The sequence below is a fragment of the Danio aesculapii genome, chromosome 20 (assembly GCF_903798145.1).
Source record: "Danio aesculapii chromosome 20, fDanAes4.1, whole genome shotgun sequence".
Taxonomy (NCBI): Eukaryota; Metazoa; Chordata; class Actinopteri; order Cypriniformes; family Danionidae; genus Danio; species Danio aesculapii.
In genome coordinates, this window is record NC_079454.1 from 42,714,827 (window position 1) to 42,737,346 (window position 22,520).

The 22,520-nt window shown below is 35.5% G+C and overlaps 1 protein-coding gene across 1 annotated transcript in view; it reads right to left on the reverse strand.

Annotated features, from left to right (window-relative positions):
- Positions 1-3,721: 3,721 nt before the first annotated feature.
- slc35f1 (solute carrier family 35 member F1) overlaps positions 3,722-22,520 on the reverse strand; it is a 212,501-nt gene continuing 193,702 nt past the window's right edge. Inside the window, exon 8 of the mRNA XM_056445616.1 lies at positions 3,722-4,808. Within this exon, the coding sequence (XP_056301591.1) occupies positions 4,584-4,808 (225 nt within the window). The 3' untranslated portion in view covers positions 3,722-4,583. The remainder of the gene's footprint in view (positions 4,809-22,520) is intronic.

The following is a 22,520-nucleotide window of genomic DNA, read 5'->3' on the forward strand; positions in this document are numbered from 1 at the left end:
GTCCAGATTTCATTATGTTAATGGCTGTTTTAGAACCACTTGCAAAAATGACGTATTTTACCTTTTCCCAACAAGGAAAACCAACCAACAGTCAAGAATACATAATAATATGGTGTCCTGGCTTTGGAAAAAAAATGGCATTATAACGGTAGTCAATGGGGTAACAGCTACTAACATAATGAAAGGGTAGTAAATTTGAGTGTATTGTCAAGGTTTTGAACATTTTCAAAGCATTTTCTCAAAATACAGTATGTGTCAAAAAAAAAATTATCACCAAATATCATTCCCTTTGCTTGAAACACAAAGAAAGTCGAAGCCAAATTAAGACTCAAATTCACCTCAGAGTGGATGAAAACATCTCCAACAGCACACAAGAGTTAAAAATTACACATTTATACAACTGATAACCAATGATCTTTTCGAAATAGCTCACACGTTTAAAGCTTCAGATCATTATTTATCATATTTAACAGAACAGAAACCTAAAACCGCAAATCATTTAATTTAATATAGAACATGTTTTTTTAGAAAAATTCTGTCATAATTTACTACATTTAAATTCTGTAAATCATGATTCACTAATTCTAACTGGAACACATTCTCTCTCTCATAAAAAATCCTACATTTAAATAGAAGAGTCTCTTAAAATGGTAAAACTAGAACATTCAAAACTCAAAGATGTACTGATGATTTACTACTGTTTGAAAAACAAAATACATGATTCTAAATAATCCTACACAAAGCACTTTATGAAGAAATGACATTTGGTCTGTGCGAGAGACTAATTCACTATATTAATTTATAGCCCAATCATTTTGCTTCATATCACTCCAAAAATGCTTTTCTTCAATATTTTTTGTCTCGTTTCTAGTCCAAATATCTAAAAATGATAAAACTATTAAAAATTATATCAAGAAGCATTTTCTACGCAAGCAAAACATAATGTCTTGTTTTCAGAAATAATATGCCAATATTAAGTGAGTTTGTCCTTAAAACAAGCTAAATAATCTTGTTTTTCCATTTGACAGATTATTTTGCTTGTTTTAAGGAAAAACTCACTTCATTTCGGCATATTATTTCTTAAAACATTACAATATGTTTTGCCGGCCTAGAAAATGCTTCTTGATTTAAGAATTTTTAGATATTTGGACTAGAAACAAGACAAAACATCAAAGAACACAAGACAAAAAAAAGTAAGAAAAGCATTTTTTGCAGTGTAAGACCTCAATGTATTGTCACGGGTATTAATACTGTTTTGCCTGTATATGTTTTTTGACCCCTTAAAATCCAGCAGCCGATGATTTGCTTTTCATTACACCAAGAACCACAGTTTCAGCAAAAAAAAAAATCTTCTTTCAAGAGTTCACACAATAGATAAGCTAGGTGTTAATAGCATATTTGTCATGCTGTGCAGGGAGAGAACCCTGAGCTCCCACCTGGTCAATAAGCATATACAAGGGTCAGAGATCAGAAAGGTCTTGAGAGCTTCCCCTGGAAAAGGGAGGAAATGGGGTGGAAGGGGGGATTCTTCCAAAAACGAAGATAGGGCAGTATGGTGAAATCGGTCTATTTATTGTAAGCTTGGATCAATCTGATTGGACTATTACTGATTACGGATGAGAAGCCAGGAGTGACCAATCATATCACGTACTCATCTCGAAATTAGTTTATAAAACTTCACTTAATGTTCTACTGAAAAACAAAATCTTGCATGGCCTGAGAGTAAATTAACAGCAACTTTTCATTTTTGGATTGAACTATTCCTCTAAAGTCATGATTTCTCATAAGCAAATGTAATGTAACATGGCAAGGCACTGGCTCAAATCAGCATTTAAAACTCTGAATGCAGTTTTTTCCAGAGACATTGTCAGATAGATTTAAAACATAAAGCAAAAAATAATCCATGAAACTGGTAGACAAACCATGTTCAAATACAATGAACCCTTTGTGCTCGTATAAGAAAATAAAACATCCACAACTGAGCATTTAGACAAAAACAGTCAGCACAAATCCTTCTAAACACTTAAAGGGACAGTTCACCCCAAAAAGAACATTTTTTATCCTTATTTACCTGCTCTACACCAGTTTGAGTATTTTTTTTTTTTTAATTAAACACAAAATAGTTATTTAGAAGAATAATGGACACCACTGATTTCCATAATATGGACATTTTTTTCAGAATTATTCATTTAATTAATGAAGGAATATATGAATATTTCTTTATTTAAATGAAGTTATTTTTGACAATATTTCTGAACACCTGCTTCGAATGTTATCACTCGATTGAATGGGTGTTATCAGTGGTTATCACCTGATAGATTTGGGCCATTCTCATCCATCAACATGGTTAATCAGCTATATGAATAGAGAAGAATCTAAATCCAGATCTGTTTTTACATTACTGTGACGGTTGGATTAAGGGTTGGGTTAGGGGTAGATGTTAATAAAATACAATTAATGGGAAATTTAATAAATAATTCACCAGCATGGACAACGCCACACTTTGAGCTAGACTTTATTGTAGGGACGTAGGGATGAAAAGGATGGTAAGAGAACAATGGGATGAAGGGGAAGGGAAGTAAGAGGATAAACAGTGAACAAGTAGGTAGGTTGATAGGCGCCCTACAAAGATGCCCAGAGTGGTGGTACCATCTCTGTAATATTTTGGTAAAGTGATTTGACTCCCCACCCTGCCCCCGATTCAACCTCGGAGTCAAGAGAGGGTTACAGGATTGTGAATGGGAAGCGAGGAAATAAAGGGAGGGAGGATGGGTTCGAGAGAATGAGAAGAAGAGTGCAAGTTTTTAGGGAGTAGGTGATTGGTTAAGAAGACAAAGTGAGGCATGGTTCTGCTGCCGAACCTCTGTTAACACGTTAACTCCATTATAAATAATTCTCGTTAACTTTCAGCCACCGCCCTATGTGATCCATAGCAGATTAACCATGTGGATGGATGATAACAGCCTTTTGAGCCTACCAGTAGGCGCAGAAGCCCTGCTACTGGCCCATATCTATCTATTGACTTAATTCATAACTTGCTATGTGAATTTTTATCCTAAAATTCTGACTTTTTCTTGCAATCGTGACTATTCCTTAGAATTGCAATATAAAGTCAGAAATTTGACTTAAGGACTTGCTATTGTGACTTTTTATCTTAGAATTCAGACTTTTTTGCAGTTGCGACTTTTTCTTGCAATTGCAACTTTTTACCTCAGAATGCAGACTTTTTCTTGCAATCGTGACTATTTCTCAGAACTGCAAGATTAAAAACAGAATTCTGACTTTAGTACTCGCAATTGTGATTTTCATTGACCTCATAGACCCTTTTCACAATGACGTCACTTCACCTCCCCCTATTGGCAACGCAGTGTATTTTTAGTTCCAGTTTACCTTTGAATGAATGGGATACTTCTCTGGAAAATTTACAACTGAAAATATTAACATTAGACATTGTGATTTACGTCTGTTAAAGTATTGGACGTGTCCAAATGTTTCTCTGTCAATACTGAACTGGTTTCTGAGTTTGAAAATGATTCTTTAAGTTATTAAGAATAAGATTAAGTTATTGTTTATCAAGAAAATGCTATGTTTGCAACCTTTTCACTTATTAATTCAGTATATTTCCTTAATAATGGATTTATTTTTACTTTGATGATGCTATGAAAATTAATGTATATTACTTGTTATGTGAATGTTCCAACATGAGTAAAATTAATCTTTATTAAATTTTCACATATTATCTGGTAAATATTTCGTCTATAAATGACTGGGTGAATTCTCTATGGGGAGTTCTGTGGAGGCGAAAGTAAAGATACGCTGCATGGAGTGAAACCGAACACCATGTGATGTCATGTGAAAAGGGTCTATTCTACAATCCGGAAGTGCGCTCGATTTTGTGATTGTTTTAGAACTTCAACTCAGTTGCCTATGGGAGAAATGACTAGGAATAATAAACGACAGAAAATGGTCAAACTAATTTCTCTACAAACAAGTGTGTACACATAAAAAGTAGAATAATATAAGAAGAAAAGATCAGTTTTCAATATCAAGCAGCAGAATGAGTTGTATTTAACATCTAAAAATTTATGAAAGTGAATGAGAGCTGATGTCTTGAGCCCAAGAAAATTCAGATGGCTGCACACGTACTTCAAGAATAAGGTCAATGTCTTTACATCACGTAATTCTGACGTTATAACATACAATTTCAAGTTTACATATAAGAATGTATAGAATTGCCAGTTTGTATCGTGCAATTCTGCGATAAAAAGTCAAAATAATTGTATTCATTGTCGGAAACAGGCTTCCAAACATATACCACTTGGAAATGTAAATGAGTAAAGTCTAGTTTTTAGATGAACTGTCCCTTTAAATTGCTGCGGGGAAAAGAGGCAATGAGGTGAAGTAATCTCTATACATGATGGATCTGATAACTCAGAAGTCACTGCTACCTACTGACAGTTCGTGATCACAGTGTACTCGTTTGCTACGTGGTTGATTACATCATTCGGTGATCGATATCATTCGCTTTTCTACAGACTGCTGGGCGGGGCAGTGGATGATTGATCTGCCAGTCCATGCCCCCTTCAGGCGACTCGAATGCGTGGCTCCTCCTCTATTTCCTGGCCCAGGCTGGTATAGGTCACTGAGGGCTCCAGGTGGCCGGATGTGGGCGTGTCTGTGAGGGCGTTTCCCGTGTTGCGGAACTGCTTATACACGCGAGGGTCCTGTGCCACGTAGGTGGAGGAGGAGGAGTAGAGGACCAGACCCAGGACGATGATGAAGAAGGACAGCAGGTAGAGTCCTGAAAACTGGAGACAAACAAACAATAGTGTAAAAATAATACACTGTAAAAAGTTATGGGTTCTACACAATCAATTTGAGTTGGGACAGCATGAAGAAATTAAGTTAACTTATTAGTTTTTACCAATTTAAGTGGATTGAACATTAAAGAGCTGCTATTGTACATTATAAAAGGTCATATTTTGGTTTTGAGGGTCTCCAACAACATGCAAGGTCAAAAAACACCATTCATTGTCTTATAGTATGCATTTATTTTAACCTAATTATCCCAACGACTCCCATATAATTAGTTTAGCGATTCATTTGTTTCCAAACCCCTCATTAGCGTGACGATAATCTGCGGTGATTCCTATATATATATATATATATATATATATATATATATATATATATATATATATATATATATATATATAGGAACAAATTGAGGGTGAGTAGTATACTGTATAATGACAGGGTTTCCATTTTTGTCTGAACTCTCCCTTGATGCTCTTCTCCACGAGGCCATTGCAGAGGTTGCTCTGCTGTAAAAAACCTATAAATGTGTCACATGAGGGTCATTTTTCAGTAATGGACACAAGACATGAAGACTCAATAGAAGAGAGAGACTCCAGTGAGAATGAACTAATGAGCAGAAGCAGCAGTTGTACTAGAGATGGAGAAAAGCACGTCCGCAGAAATGACTGTGATTGTATTATGAAGGGTTGCCATTAATAAATGAACAATGGTTCAAAATATGTTGTGAGACCAATTGACAAAGCACATGCTATAATTAGATATAACAAGGACACATATATTTACTGGGCAGCATGGTGGCAAAGTGGGTAGCACAATCACCTCACAGCATGAAGGTTGCTGGTTCTAGCCCCGACTGGGTCAGTTGGCATTTCTGTGTGGAGTTTGCATGTTCGCGTGGGTTTCCTTTGCGTGCTCCAGTTTCCCTCACAAAGTCCAAAAACATGCGCTATAGGTGAACTTGGTAAGCTAAATTGTCTATAGTGTATGTGTGTGAATGAGTGTGCATGGATGTTTTCCAGTGATTGTTTGCAGCTGGCAGGGCATCCGCTGCGTAAAACATATGCTGGATAAGTTAACGGTTTATTCAGCCATGGCGACCCCACATTATTAAAAGGGACTAAACTGATAAGAAATGAATGAATGAATGAATGACATTGATTTACTTATGGAATCACAGTGGAGGATCATGCATTTTCCCAGAATGCTTTAATTCATTAATTCATTCATTTTCCTACTGCTTAGTCCCTTTATTCATCAGGGGTCGCCACAGTGGAATGAACCGCCAACTTATTCAGCATATGTTTTACACTGCAGATGCCCTTCCTGCTGCAACCCAGTACTGCATACACCCATACACACCCACTACGGCCAATTTAGTTCATCCAATTCACCTATAGTGCATGTCTTTGGACTGTGGACCCTGGGAACCCACATGAACATTGGGGAGAACATGCAAACTTCACACAGAAATGCCAACTGACCTAGCCGAGACTTGAACCAGCGACCTTCTTGCTGTGAGGTGACAATGCTAACCACTGAGCCACCGTGTCGCTTTGCTTTAATTCAGTGTTTTACAAATATTATTGTCAGCCAAACCCATTAGATGTAACTTATGCAATGAAATACCCCCATAATGTTTAGGTTATTATTTTAATAACTTTATAATGCATTCATGCGTTTTCCTGATGTCACATGATATAAAAAGTCACATAATATAAAAAAAATCTATTGACATGATATATGATATCATGATATATGTATATACATCTTATCATAATAGGATCACATGATACACATGATATAAAAAAATCTATTAAATAAATAAATAACTTAATAATATAAAGAATCATAATGTTAATCAAATAAAAAACAGGGCAGCACGGTGGCGCAGTGGGTAGCACAATCACCTCACAGCAAGAAGTTTGCTGGTTCAAGCCTCGGCTGGGTCAGTTGGCATGTGGTCTAAAAACATGTGGTATAGTTAAATTGGGTTAGCTAAATTGTCTGTAGTGTATGTGTGTGTATGAGTGTGTATGGATGTTTCCCAGTGATGGGTTGCAGCTGGAAGGGTATCTGCTGCGTAAAATCTATGCTAAGTTGGCGGTTCATTCCGCTGTGGCGACCCCAGATTAATAAAGGGACTAAGCCGAAAAGAAAATGAATGAATAAAATAAAAAACAGTACATTATTATTTTTATTATACATTATATATAAGATAAGTAATAGAAATGTTATTATTACAAATATTATTGTTATAAATTTTATTAGTTTAACATTTTACATGCATTTATATTTTACATAATAATAATAATATAATACTAATACTAATATATATAATAATTACTATACATACTACTATATTGATTTTGATAATAATAATAATTACTATATATCTTTATATACACATAATAATATATTAATAATCATTATAATAATATCATATGTTTGTATTATATTTGAAATATTTGGTTATATTAATGTGTATTAATATTGATATATTTTATTCACAACACCTTATTCTGATTCCTCATTAAAACATTCATCTCTCAGACTGAACCTTGAAATTTCTATTGGAATTGACCTAAATGACGGAGGATTGTTTGCATTCGTTAGTATTTCGTTATCTGTATTACTGGGTCCTATGCCATTAGTGATTATAGCAGTGTACTTTAAATCTATTCGAATGTACTGGAGCCAAAAAACACAGTGACGAGTGTTTCCCAAAACCCCTAGTTTCTCTGTTACAGATCTATGATTTGAACCACGTTAGTTATAACGTAAAACGCCTATAATCGATGCTCTAAACAGGGTTGTAACAACTTCTTTAGAGAAGAACCCCATAATTTATTTGTGCAAATTAGATTGTTTTACATGCACACATTAAAAAGAATCCAATATTAGTTTAGGTAAAAACATGCACTCGCTTTCCATATTAATTGAAATATATGTAAATGGCACATATAGGGCCTATAATGGTTCATTTAAAAATATTATTGAGAATATTCCATAGTCTACTTTAAATGAACATAAAATCACTTACAAAAGCCTACACATGTTCTAATATATAAAAATCATATAAATAAATAAATAATGAGGCAATTTATTAAGAAATGAAATGTAATATTTATTATCTATTACAAAATAAAAAACATACTTTAATAATGATATTAATAATATTAATGATGATGATGTCGATGATGATTAATATTATTAGGTAGGATATTGTTCTTTTTGGTTTTTTTTTTAAAGTCCACTTTTACTATTTGACATGCAAACCACAGCAGAAATGTTCTAATCAACAGGCCCATGTCATATACAGTACAGATACTTAATAAATAACCCACTATAAATCAAAAGCATTAACGTATGCAATGTTGTTTTTTTTCATAAGCTTTGGAGACATAACATAAATTCTGCTTTTAAATAATAGGTCACCTATAGCTTCAGCCAATCAGAAGTCATGAGCCATGGCTGCGTTCAAAATGACATCAATGTTTTCAAAGTGCACTGGAGCGAAGGGAGTGCAATTGTAAACATGAAGATCGCTAAAACTGAACTGTAAAAATGCTTTGAAAGCAAATTACACCAAAGAGAGATGACTTTAATGCTTTAAAAAAATCATTTCAAGTTTAAATATTAGAATGTTCTAAATGAATAGGGCATAGGGGGGATAACTGGGAATAGAACACAGCCAGGAACTATGTTTTTAACTACAGCTTCAGAGGTGTAGTTGCAAGCATAGAAGTTTGCGACGCAGTTAGCGAATGTTCGCTGGAATGACGTATTTGGGAAATGCCAAATCAAAGAACTATGTTTGTAACAACACAATTTGCGACCTTAGTTGGCTAACGATGTTTTTCGGAATGCCAGTGGTGAGTCCATTACAGTAATCCACCCTGCTGCTGATAAAAGCATGAACAAGTTTCTCTCGTCCTCACTGGAAACAAAGCATCTATTTCTTGCAATATTTTTGAGATGATAGTATCCTGATTTACTTACTGCTTTGACAAGACTCTGAACCATTTATTCTGCACATAAATAAATTAAAACCTCAAGCTTTAACCATTCATAATCCTTAGGCTTTTATTTTAGTTCAATTCCGCTGAAAAGCTGTAAAGTTCTGTCTGTAGATTTGTATAAACAATTTTTTTATTCTTAGAAAGCTGCTTTAAAGACTAAACCCTGAAAGAAAATCTAACAGCTATGCTAATATTCACCAATAGCCATGTGTCTAAATGATTTCCTGAAATCAAACGTAAAAACAAAATTGCATTTCAGAGCACTGCATTAAAGATCATATTTTTCTCGGCAGTACGGTCAAGCAGGGGACTCAATACCCCTGTCAGCGCTTTGAAAATAGAAGCAACAATCAGCACTTTGAAAAGTGAAATGCCAAAAGCTTCACTCTGCTTGCCGTCACTCAATCTCTAAATCACATCAATAGTTTTTCATCTGGAGACTGTGAGCTGTGGGTGAACGTCACCAATATCAGCCTGCCTTAGAGCTGAACAATATATCGTTTGAGCATCGATATCACAATATGTGTATCCGCAATAGTCACATCGCAGGATTAGATCGTTTATTAAAGATTAAAATATATATTAAAATATATGAAGTTATTTATACAATGACGGACATGTTATTTTATGTTTAATTGTTACATTTGTGTACTTGAATGCTTTTATACTCCCCAGAAAACTCTAAATCACTGTTTATTTCACTTTTATTTTTGCTCTGTTGTATTTATATATACTTGTACTTTATTATATTTTATGTAGATGCACTTGATCATCCCTTGACCTGACCATCTCAGTCGTTCTAAATGAATGAAATCTTTCCAAATAGAGCTATTTAAATTATCTGGTCATGCCAGATGTATGTATATATGTCATAACAGGGCGACGCAGTGGCACAGTAGGTAGTGCTGTCGCCTCACAGCAAGAAGGTCGCTGGTTCGAGCCTCGGCTGGGTCAGTTGGTATTTCTCTGTGGAGTTTGCATGTTCTCCCTGCGTTCATGTGGGTTTCCTCTGGGTGCTCAAGTTTCCCCCACAGTCCAAAGACCTGCGGTACAGGCGAATTGGGCAGGCTAAATTGTACGTGGTGTATGAGTGTAAATGAGTGTGTTTGGATGTTTCCCAGAGATGGGTTGTGGCTGGAAGGGTTGGAAGGGTTATGGCTGTATAAAACATGTGCTGGATAAGTTGGCGGTTCATTCCGCTGTGGTGACCCCAGATTAATAAAGGGACTAAGCCGAAAAGAAAATGAATGACTGAATATAATTCGTAACAAAACAAAACATAGCTCCTTACCAAAATACAAGCCTCTTATGCTCACAATTATGAATTTATTGAATTAAAAATACAGTAATATTGTTAAATATTTGTCAATATATTTGTCAAATGTCAATTATATTTTTTACAGTGTAGCTTCTTAAGTATTTCATCCACAACCTTTAGTTTTATTTTGTTTTCATTTTATAGCTGATATCTGTAGGCTTTGAAATAACTGAAATCATTCAGTGAAACTTGACTTGATTTGATTTCACTTGTTGATTTCACTTGACTTGATTTCACTTGACTTGACTTGATTTGACTTGATTTGACTTGATTTGACTTGATTTGACTTCATTTTATTTGACTTCATTTGATTTCACTTGACTTGATTTGACTTGACTTGACTTGACTTGATTTGACTTCATTTTATTTGACTTCATTTGATTTCACTTGACTTGATTTGACTTGACTTGACTTGACTTGACTTGACTTGATTTGACTTGATTTAACTTGACTTGACTTGACTTGATTTGACTTGACTTGGCTTGACTTGACTTGACTTGACTTGACTTGACTTGACTTGACTTGACTTGACTTGACTTGACTTGACTTGACTTGACTTGACTTGACTTGACTTGATTTGATTTGACTTGATTTAACTTGACTTGATTTGACTTGACTTGACTTGACTTGACTTGATTTGACTTGACTTGATTTAACTTGACTTGACTTGATTTGACTTGACTTGATTTAACTTGACTTGACTTGATTTGATTTGTCTTGATTTGACCTGACTTGATTTGACGATTTGAAATCAGTAAATTGAAATGGAAAAGGCATTTTGTATGAACAATTTCTTAGAATGTTCATCAGCCAATCAGAATCAAGCTTTCACAAACTCTGCAGTATAAATTAAAACATTCATTTTGATAATATTAGTAAGATTTCACAATATTACAATTATTTCAAATGCAATTCCTAGATTTAAGGGTTAAATAACAACAATCATTCGAAACTTTTGACCGATGTGGCAGACCTGATCAGAGACAGCTGCTGTTCATTGGAGGAGTAGTATTTGAGCACGATGACAGCAGGATTGTCGCTGACTCCTCCTCTTCCACCGGACACCCTGACCGGCACTTAACTTTGCACGATCACCAGACCCTTTGACACCGAACTCACTGTCCTGCACATCTAAGTGCACTTTTCCCTTGCTCCACAAATAAATATAATAATAAATATAAATAATAAATAGGCCTACGTGATTTAAACTGCCCTGTGTCCCTGTGATCTCTCACCTGTGACACCACGTACAAACGTAAAACTGTAAACACCAAGGAAATCTGGCGATAAATTATTTTTGAGTTTTCTCTTCACTAAAGTCTTTCTCAGCCAGTATTTTCTTGTGAAGGCAACAGACTCCGTAAATAGCATCACATAAAACTGTAATGTCATCATTTTTACTACATCATTACATCATTCTTACATCTAGTTTCATTACAGTCTTAATACAGCATTCAATAAATCCTGATGTTCTATAGAGAAACAATGACTGTCCATAGATTTTACAGACTCGCACAAAGACCTCAATAAGAACAAACATCAAAAATGAGCTTTTACCATCAGTCAGCTAATAAAAGTGTAAATGAATACAGAAACTTCTATAACAGTAACTGCATTAGTGCTTATTTACAGTGCTTTAATGCATATTGGAGGCTCGTAGACTATCATTAAAAAACATCAACACTGTTCGATATGAAAGCATAAAAAACAAAGGGGTGGTCCACTACGATATGATATTTTAAACTTTAGTTGATGTGTAATGTAGCTGTGTGAACATAAACAACACCTCTGAATGTAATATGCTCAAAGTTAAATGCAAAGGGAGACATTGGCTTTCACAAATTTAGCTTAGCAAAGCCTACAGCAAACAAATTTGAGGACTACAAAAAATACATCTGGGCTAATGAGATCACAAGGGCTTCAGGTTACAGGCATTCACCTCGCGCACACACCCTGCGCAGTGAAGGGGCGTGGCCAGAGGCGCTGTAATGTTATAGCAGAGAAAGCTAAAATGCTGTCCAAACGCTGCTATTACCACAGAGCTTGATCTGTTTCTATATTTGGGCTTCCAAAGGACATGACACAAAGAGAGAAGTGCATACAGTGTAGTTTTATATACGTTTCGGTGAATTATAAAAATATATAGGTCTAGTATTTGACAAAGGACAGCTTCCAGAATCTCTCCCAGTGCTGGATTCAGCTAAAAACTCCTCCAACCATAATAGACAAAGCTGTGGATTGTGAGACACAACCTGTAAGTGTTTTTATTTGTTAAAATTGATCAATTACATGCACAGTTTCTAGCGTTGAGGGTATGTTGCAGCAAGGACGTTACAAGGATGTAAACAATGGGAAATGCTTTGTGGCACTGCTAACAATTTAGCTACCAATTCATATTTATCAGTCAGACCACTGTAAACACCAACAATCTTCAGCAGCGTGTGCAGTGTCTCTCTATGCAACCGCTTTCAGTGTCCCTTTATGCGGCCGCATTCCCTGCATTCTACATCTCAAATAATGAACTCGCAAAAGGATATGTGAACGTGTCATATTACTTACACATGCTTATTCCAAATATATGTGAAAGACACTTGTCAGATTTTATTTTAGAGAGCAGGCATGAGGTTCAGCTATGTGCTCTTCATTTTCTGTCTGATTCAGCTACTGTTTATGTAGGGTGTGGTGATGTGGAGCCGATCCGCGAATCACAGCACATTATGTTGGCTGACCAATCAGAGCCTCTTGAGGGCGGGCCTTTTAGAGGAACTTGGAAATATGACCGTCGATTTCATGTTTCATGTTAGCTAAGAAGCTGTTTATAATCAAAGTAAGATATTTGAAAACATGACGTGATTTTCTATAAATGAAGCATAGACACACATTCCTTTGCATCTTATAAACACAACCAAGCCTTAAAAATACACCGTGGGCCACCCCTTTAAGATAATTTAGGTAAATATTGAACACAAGTATCAAAATATGTCTATAGGCTTTATATACAATTGCGTTTCAGTGTTTTTAGCTAATCCCATCACATCTAAAAGATATACTGAAAAGAATCACAGTGAAAGAGTGAAAACTTACATGGATGAACACACTCATATATATCTTCTAGACACACACATACACTCCAGCACCCTGCAGTGATAGACATTAAGCTTTTGAAGTCTAGAGAAAATCCACAGAGAATTTTAAATAAACTTTGACACGTTTCTCTGCAGACTTTCCTTCCTCGAGCGTCACAGCAGATTGAATATTTATAATCAATCAATAAAAGTCAGTGACACTATAGTATATGGACTGGCGCGGCTTTTTATTCAGTTTCTTGAGTTTTGAGAGTCTATTCTGTTAAATATGCATAGGAACAATGAATAAAGGCAGTGTGATGCCATAGAGGAGCATTTATAGGTTGTTATATGATATTTGAGGTGTAAAAGGCATTAGTTTTCATCTAAAGATATCTATTTCAGTCACAGTTATGACCAAATAAGGACAAATTTTAAGGTTATTTTTAAGCTAGTGTGCTCCAAAACAGTGACAAAATTCAATAGATACAAACCTGATTTATTTAGCATATTTATAGTTTATGTTTATAGCGCAGTTATCATCATTGTCACCTCACAGCAAAAAGGTTGCTGGTTCAAGTCCCGGCTGGGTCAGTTGGCTTTTCAGTGTGGAGTTTGCATGTTCTCCCCATGTTTGAGTGGGTTTCCTCCAGGTACTCCGGTTTCCCCCACAGTCCAAAGACATGCAGTATAACTAAATTGGGTAGGCGTGAGTGCGTGTGTAAATGCGAGTGTGTCCGGGTGTTTCCTAGTACTGGGTTGTGGCTGGAAGGGCATCTGCTGCAGTAAACATTTGCGGGAATAGTTGGTTTGTAGTTGGTTCATTTCGGTGTGGCGACCCCTGATAAATAAGGGACTAAGTTGAAGTAAAATTAATGAATGGATGAATATTTTATTTTATATTACATTTTTCATCTAAAGATATCTATTTCAGTCACGGTTATGACCAAATAAGCTGCAATTTTAATGCTTACTTTGAGGTCAAGATGCTGCTGTGAAAAATGAATGTTAATTACGTGATTTCAAGTTGAAATACACGGTAAAGTTGTGATGTAAGAAAAAAGGTTGTGACTAATAATAGACAAAAAAAATAGGTGGGAAATTGTCACAATTGCATAATAATATTACAATTTTAATATATAATCGCAATTATGCATAATACATCTATATTTGTGAGGATTGCAATGTAAGATGAAAGAGCGAGAGAGGTAGGGAGAAAGAGAAATAATGTGTTTTAAATGTTAAAAATTATAAGAAATATGAATGCAACTGTAATATTTAAGCATATTAACAATCAATTTTCAATTGTGAGGAAGACATTGTTGTGAAAAATACTGGTTAAATGTTACAAATGACAGGAAATACAAGACGAAAAGCTGCATTATGTCATTAACACTGTTATTTAATCAAGTTACAATTGTGAGAAAGATTCTATTGTGAAAAATAAAAGAATTAGTTAATGTAAAATTGCAAATGACATAATTAAATGTCATAATTGTATGATAAAGATGTTATTGTGCAAAATAATGTGCTGCAAATTACACGAAAAACAAGAATACATGTGCATTTAATAAACTAGATATTAAAGTTTGAAAACAAGCTTTATGGTGGCTTGAGAAAGCCTGTTGGAAGTAGATTGTGTAGTTTGAAACAGTTTGAAAAGGATAGATGGATGAATGAAAAATTAAAAAAAAGGATGGATAAAAGAAAAAGTTTGAAAAAGGATAGATGGGTGAAAGAAAAAGGTTGAAAAAGGATGAATAAAAGAAAAAGTTTAAAAAAGGATAGATGGATGAAAGAAAAAGTTTGAAAAGTTTGATGGATGGATGGATGGATGGATGGATGGATGGATGGATGGATGGATGGATGGATGGATGGATGAAAAAGTTTGAAAAAGAATGGATGGATGGATCGATGAAAAAAAAGTTAAGAAGTATGGATGGATAGATTAATGAATGGATGAAAAAGGATGGATGAAAGAAAAAGTTTGAAATAGAACGGATGGATAAAAGAAAAAGTTTAAAAAAGGACAGACAGATCAAAGAAAACATTTGAAAATGGATAGATGGATGAAAGAATGTTAGAAAAATTATGGATGGATGAAAAAGGATGGATGGATGGATGGATGGATGGATGGATGAAAAAGTTTGAAAAGAATGGATGAAAAAGGATGGATGAAAGAAAAAGTTCGAAAAAGGATGGATGGATAAAAGAAAAGTTTTAAAAAGTATGGATGGATGGATTAAAGGATGGATAAAAGAAAAAGTTTAAAAAAGGACAGACAGATGAAAGAAAATGTTTGAAAATGGATAGATGGATGAAAGAAAGTTAGAAAAATTATGGATGGATGAAAAAGGATGGATGGATGGATGGATGGATGGATGAAAAGGTTTGAAAAAGAATGGATGAAAAAGGATGAATGAAAGAAAAAGTTTGAAAAAGGATGGATGGATAAAAGAAAAAGTTTTAAAAAGTATGGATGGATGGATTAATGGATGGATGAAAGAAAAAGTTTGAAAGGGATGGATGAATCGATGAAAAAAAGTTTGAAAAAAGAATGGATGGGTGGATTAATGGATGGATGAAAGAAAAACTTTGACAAGGATAGATGGATGGATTTATGAATGGATGAATCGATGAAAAAATGAAATAGGATGGATGAATGAAAAAGTTTGAAAAAGGATGAAAGTTTGAAAAGATGGATGGATGGATGGATGGATAGATAGATAGATAGATAAATAGATAGATTAGCATGTTGTTAACATGTTTGCTGGTTGTAGCTTTAAAAGTTTAGTAGGAGAAACACTTTAAAATGGGTCTAAAATGAGTATAGTAAGAAGAATACGTTTATTTAGTAGAAATGTAAATTGGCTTTCTCAAGCCACCATAATAAAGCAGTATTTATGACATTTAAACGATAATGATCATGTAACAATTGTGAGATAAAGATGCAATTATGAAAACAATGTGTGACTTACTGTTGAATATTACAATAAATACACGACAGAAAGTTGCAATAATTAAATCACAATTATGAGAAATGAAATTACAACCGTGAGATAAAGAGGCAATTTTGAGAAGGTATCTGATATCATGTAACAAACAGTAAAGTAATCATGAGAGCCTTTCCAACATAAACGTAGCAGAAGGACAATATGAGACAAAATTATGCCTGTATATTTCCATTTGTGGTCTTTTTTAAGGGAACACACCTGAGAGTTCATGCAGACCACAGCACAGAAATCAGGCAGATGGTTCTGGCAAGGGTATGGAAGATGAAGCACAGCCTGAGTGATTTTTCAGTACTGGAAGGCAAGAGTAATATCTGCTGGAGTGGAATATATTCTTGCTTACATCGTCGGTGTGTCGGGTTGCTCATTTAAATATATCAAGTGGTTCAACATGCCAGCGTAACTATGATTAAGCGGCTGCTATTTCAAGCCAGACGCACTGTATTACCCCCCGCCCCACCACCAAGCGTTAGGGGGAGAAAGGAGTTTTCAATAAGGGTACAGTGATGTAATTACAACCTGTAAAAAAGGAGGCTCACATTCGCAATAAATCATACTGTAATATGCGAGGTGTTATGAGTGTCATATTGCAGAATGAAAGTTATGAACCAAAGATGGATTGTACTGTCCCAGAGACAAACCGCCATGCATTGAAGAAGAATGCAACTTCTTACAGAAACATGGCTTTAAAATTGTATTATGCATTAGATATTGATAAGATACTGTTCTTTTGTACAGTTAATTTGACATAGTGGGCCTAGGGGGGCTAATATAGAGTTGAAAACCAAATTATTAGTCGTCCTGTGAAATTGTAAGTTTTATTTTTTCAATTTTTCACAGTGATGTTTAACAGAACTAAGACATTTTTTCAACATAAGCTCATTCTGAAAACGTAGATCTATATACGTTCCTGGAGATAGTGTATTATGTAGCTAGAAGTACGTATGGCTGCATTTCGCCATGTACGTCGGTGGACTTAAGATGCAGAGCGGAGTTCACCATGATGACGGGGTTCGAGTCTGGTGAAGAACGTTTCCAGAAAGCTGGTAAGACAAAAACAGAATCCAAAAAATAAAATAAACAAGTAAATAATGGGTGAGAATGTGGTAAATGGGTGAGAATGTGGTAAAATCAGAAAACGTGGTAAAAAAAAATCAGATAAAGGCTTTTCTTTTTCTGGATTACTTTTTAAAACTGACGATTGGTTTTAAGGAAGAGGGTGGGCGGGTCAATCTGTGTTTTTGAAAATACTATTGGTTAGGTTTAAGGAAGAAATAAGGTGGGTCAGTTCATTAATCAGTCAGTCAGTCATTCAGTCAGTCAAACAGTCAGTCGACAGCGGCCTCTGGAGGATGGCACTCGCGAGAGAAATTTGAGATCTTAAAAAGCGTACACAGCGGCCTCTGGTGGATTCACGAATACAAAAACTGCAAAAAACGTTCTTGGGACTTGTTTAATGCACTCCAGAAATGTTTATAGAGGTCAGTTTTCAGAATGAGCCTGGATTGCATTTTTCACACTATTTCCTATTACATTTTTCTTCTGCTATAAGGTCAATGGGTCTCATTTACTAATAATTCCTGTATTTATACTGTTACAATTTAATAAGGTGTCTAGGAAGAGAAAACGTAACATTTAGGAAATGATATTATTATTACTGAATAGAATGGGTGGATACACGCAAGGACAAACAACTTTAACATTTACAGAAATTAGTCCAAGGCACTCGAAAATGTGGAAAATTTAAAAAGCCTTTATTCACATGGTTTAATCTTAAAAGAAACAGTGAGGTAGAACAGTGAGTGAGAACAGGTTTCTTTTAAGATTAAGCCATGTGAATAAAGGCTTTTTAAATTTTCCACATTTTCAGAGCGCCTTGGACTAATTTCTGTTGATGTTTTGATGAATCCCTTACCCAAAGAGCACCGACCAAATATTTGAGCTACCCCTGAGCGCTTTTTGTTTGTTTTTCTAACTTTAACATTTATTTTGTTTATTCATAAGTAAGGGAATCTGATAAAGCCAACAAAAGAGAGGCATGTATGAGCTTTGCATAGTGCGATTGAAAATAAATAGAAACGATCACGGAAATATAACCAAACCAACACGGGTGAAAAAGGAACTAGAGTGGCGCCAAAGCAAAGAACTAAACAAAACCAACAGCCACATAAACTAGAACACAAGATCCCCTTTAAACTTACTAAAGAAAATCAAAGTGTGAAAAAGAAACTGAAATCTTCAGGGTATTTGACGCCACTAAATACGCTCCCTAATAATAATAAACAAAAATACAAAAAGCAGCACTCGCCCACTTACCTAGTGTTTCTGAACATTCACACAGCTACGGTCAAAGTTTACATCGCGAAACCTGATTACCTATTCCTTTTCCCCCAAAAAGGAATAATAAACTCATTCATTCATTCATTTTCTTTTCGGCTTAGTCCCTTTATTGGTCCGGGGTCGTCACAGCGGAATGAACCGCACATGTTTTTACCGCACAATCAACTGCACATGTTTTTACGCAGCGGATGCCCTTCCAGCTGCAACCAATCTCTGGGAAAGGAATGCTAAACTATTGAACCATATTGAGATTGGTTCATAAATCATAAATACATAAACAGAAGCGGGCGTAACGGTGGCGCAGTGGGTAGCACGATCCCCTCACAGCAAGACGCTTGCTGGTTTGAGCTCCGGCTGGGTTAGTTGGCATTTCTGTGTAAAGTTTGCATGTTCTCGCCGTGTTCGTGTGGGTTTCCTCCGGGTTTCCCCCCACAAGTCCAAAGACATGCAGTACAGGTGAATTGAATAAACTAAATTGGCCGTAGTGTATGTATGTAAATAAGAGTGTATGGGTATAACCCAGTGATGGGTTGCAGCAGGAAGGGCATCCGCTGCGTAAAACATATGCTGGATAAGTTGGTGGTTCATTCCGCTGTGGCGACCCTGGATTAGTAAATGGACTAAGCTGAAAATAAAATGATGATGATAATGATGAACAGAAGTGTGTATATACAACACAAACACACTCACACAGCACTGAACAGCAAGGTGTGCCGGTCAAACTTAAAATCCATGAAACGAAGCTAGACTGGTGCAAGAGGAAATGCCCTATTGAAGAGTGACAGGCTCGGGATCCAATCAGCAAATATCTGTTTAAGGTGAATATAGCGGAACAAAACAGAGAGGGAGAAAACGACAAAATTCAAACAACTCCCACAGACCGTAACAATACAGTATGCACATTTGAACTTCTCATGAAAACATTCCACCTAATACACAACATATGTGTACACACATGAGTTTGTTTTTAATCTCGTTCTTGTTAGTGAATTTAAAGTGTTCTCAGGAAGTTTCCTTTTACCCTCAATTATTAATTTGCATAATACATTCCCACTCCAGCTTCCTATAAGTGCCACTTGTCCAGAAAAAATGATAAGAAGTCACATTATGAATTGAGAAGAGGCAATTATGGCAACAAAACAAAAGAAAAATAGCTTTAACGGTAACGAAGGCTTTGATGTTGGATGTGGAACACACTTTCAGTTGAAAGCTGAAAACACGAGGTAAAACGCAGTGTATTTTAGTTGACTTTAGAAAAGAATTTCAAAAGAGCAGGGCACGCTGCGCTTTACTATGGTAGCCCAGTGGTCCTCAACCAATGGGCCTGGTACCGGTCCGTAGATCAACTAGTACTGGGCTGCAAAAAAATCATGAATTATTTACGTTTTATTTATTTTCTGAGTCTAATTTTTTTTAATCGATTTATTTTAAAAAACGACCATATTCTCTTGCTTATGTCTCAGTCATTTGAGCGTCCAAATTTAACCCACAAGCAGCAAAATTAGTAAGAAAAAATCGTTTTTGGAAAGTTTCTTTGCTAAGGGAAAAGGCCAAGTGTAGGTCCCTTCTCTCTTCTCTGGAGTTCGCGCAAGTTAGTTCCAGACGCACTCAGTTGAATGAATGCCGGGAGCGCACCACGAGTCATGTGACAAGAACTGAACGATCAGCTGCAGCTTGTATGGAATATACACATTTCGGTATACTATTTACCTCAGACAAACACAGAACACCCAAACACTGCAGAGCTTTGTAATTTTCTCCATAAATAAAACGTGTATCAGAGTGACAGCAATGTTTTGTCCGCCTCTGAGAAAATGGTTCCCCAGCGACCTACGAACCACCGCCCTGTCCGCGGTAAAATTGTCAAGCATTGACCAGATTGTGGGGATAAAAAGGTTGAGGAACACTGGCCTAGGCAACCAAACTGTATCAATGGTCTTGATGCTCAGGTGATATTTGTGCAGAGTTGACTTATTCCAACTGCACGCGCACCGATCGCACCATCAAAACGCAAGGTGCACCATACGAACGTGAGATGCTGCGTGGCACATGAATGTGTGGCACACATCAATAGATAACCATTTTAAAAAGGCACCTCTCGCCTCAAAAGAACACATTCGGTGTGATCAGGGCCTGAACAACCATTTATCACTCTCAGGAAACAGATCTGTCCACAGTTGCCATGCCTCAAAACACAAGGTGACACACAAACATCATACTTTGTATAAGAATACAGCAGGTGATTGTTGTTTGGACCACTAATTATATATACAAATTTATGTCAAGTTACTTTTCATTCACACAAATAAAAAATACATAACATGTCTAATTATATATCGGGTTCTTTAAACATGTTTATAAGGCCCTAAGCTGTGTACATGATTATTGTGTACGTGTGGTATAAGGGGTTCTTCAATTTTTTTTGTAGATTTAGAATACACTTTAGACAAATCCAGACTTATTCGTGAAAACGCTACTATGCACATTTCACGCATAAATTTGTGGGTAGGCATGGTTAGTGAATGAGACCCAATATTATTAGCCCCTTAAGATTTTTTTGCTTTGATTAGCTACAGAACAATGACTTGCACAATTGACCTAACTTTCCTACACCAGTTAACCTAATTTAGCTTTTTTCAAAATAACTGGTAACATATTATGTGCTGTCATCATGGCAAAGACAAAAACTATTTACATTTGCACAGCAGTTAATGCCTTTCTCAAAACAATTAGTCATTTGTGCACATCATAGTAGCAGTTTCTCATTCCTTCCAACAAACTGCAAATGCTTTTGGACATGCATCAGTTGCTTTCATACAACTCTCTGCTGTTTTTAACATTATCATTAGCTTATGTCATGTCAGTCAAAATGAACTAAACTTGTGAATGCTGTATAGTCATTCCATGTAAAACTAATAGTCCTCATTTCATTACTTGAGTCATTACATATGAAAATGTTGAACTAATTGTCAAAACTGTCAAGCAAATTTTATAAAATTTTTAAAAATCCCCCTGAAAATGTCTTCTAAATTGAACAATTTGATGAATGATTTACAGACCTACAGTATGTTGTAGGTTCAGTTCCAATATGTACTGCAATATTGTTTACAGTTGTGCCCAGCTCTACCCAAAGGAAGTTTATGTTTGTTGTAAATAAGGGTGTATTTATTCTTTTGCACAATGCTGTGAATAAATCAGAATTGCAAAGAGCAAATGCAGTAAAAATGTGAAACACATATTCAGTGTCTTGTACTCAGATATCTCACTAAATGCAGTGATGTCTACCGTTATTGTAGTTTTCAAATGGCTGTGCAAATAGTATATAGTGCTGTCTTGAGCATTTTCAGGAAGTGTCACCAAAATCTGACATTTTTGCCTTGGGAAAAATGTACAGAGTGAACTGTCATAATGAAAACATGACAAAGCCATTTAACTAGCTTGTTCTTAAACAATGGTGTCAGGACTTTTCATCTTGATCACACTGACAATTTCATTGACATCAATATAGCTTTTGAGGAATGAGCTATCCATTTTGAGCAAGTGACACGCTTTTGCAGCTTATCAAGTAGGTTTTGCAGTTTGTACTAATTGTTTTGAGAAATGCATTAACTGTAAACAGTGTTGTGAGAATGTGAGAAATGCACCAAAATGATTGAGGAAAAACTGTATTGTGTTTAAGCTTTTTTTTACAGAAGGGCTAATAATTATTTAATCTACTGTAGTTATTATAAATAGATTAAACAAAAATATCATAAAAAATACTTTGAAAAGAAATGGAACAGGGGTCAAATTTGAGCACTCTTTATTTTACAATGTCCTAAATGTACGATTAAGTACTGAGCAATATTTAATAACAGCAAGTATTTACTATAAAGTTAGGATTAGGTATTTGGAAGATTATTAGACACAAGTTGTTTTCATTACAATAGTGGGTTCATGGAACACGTAA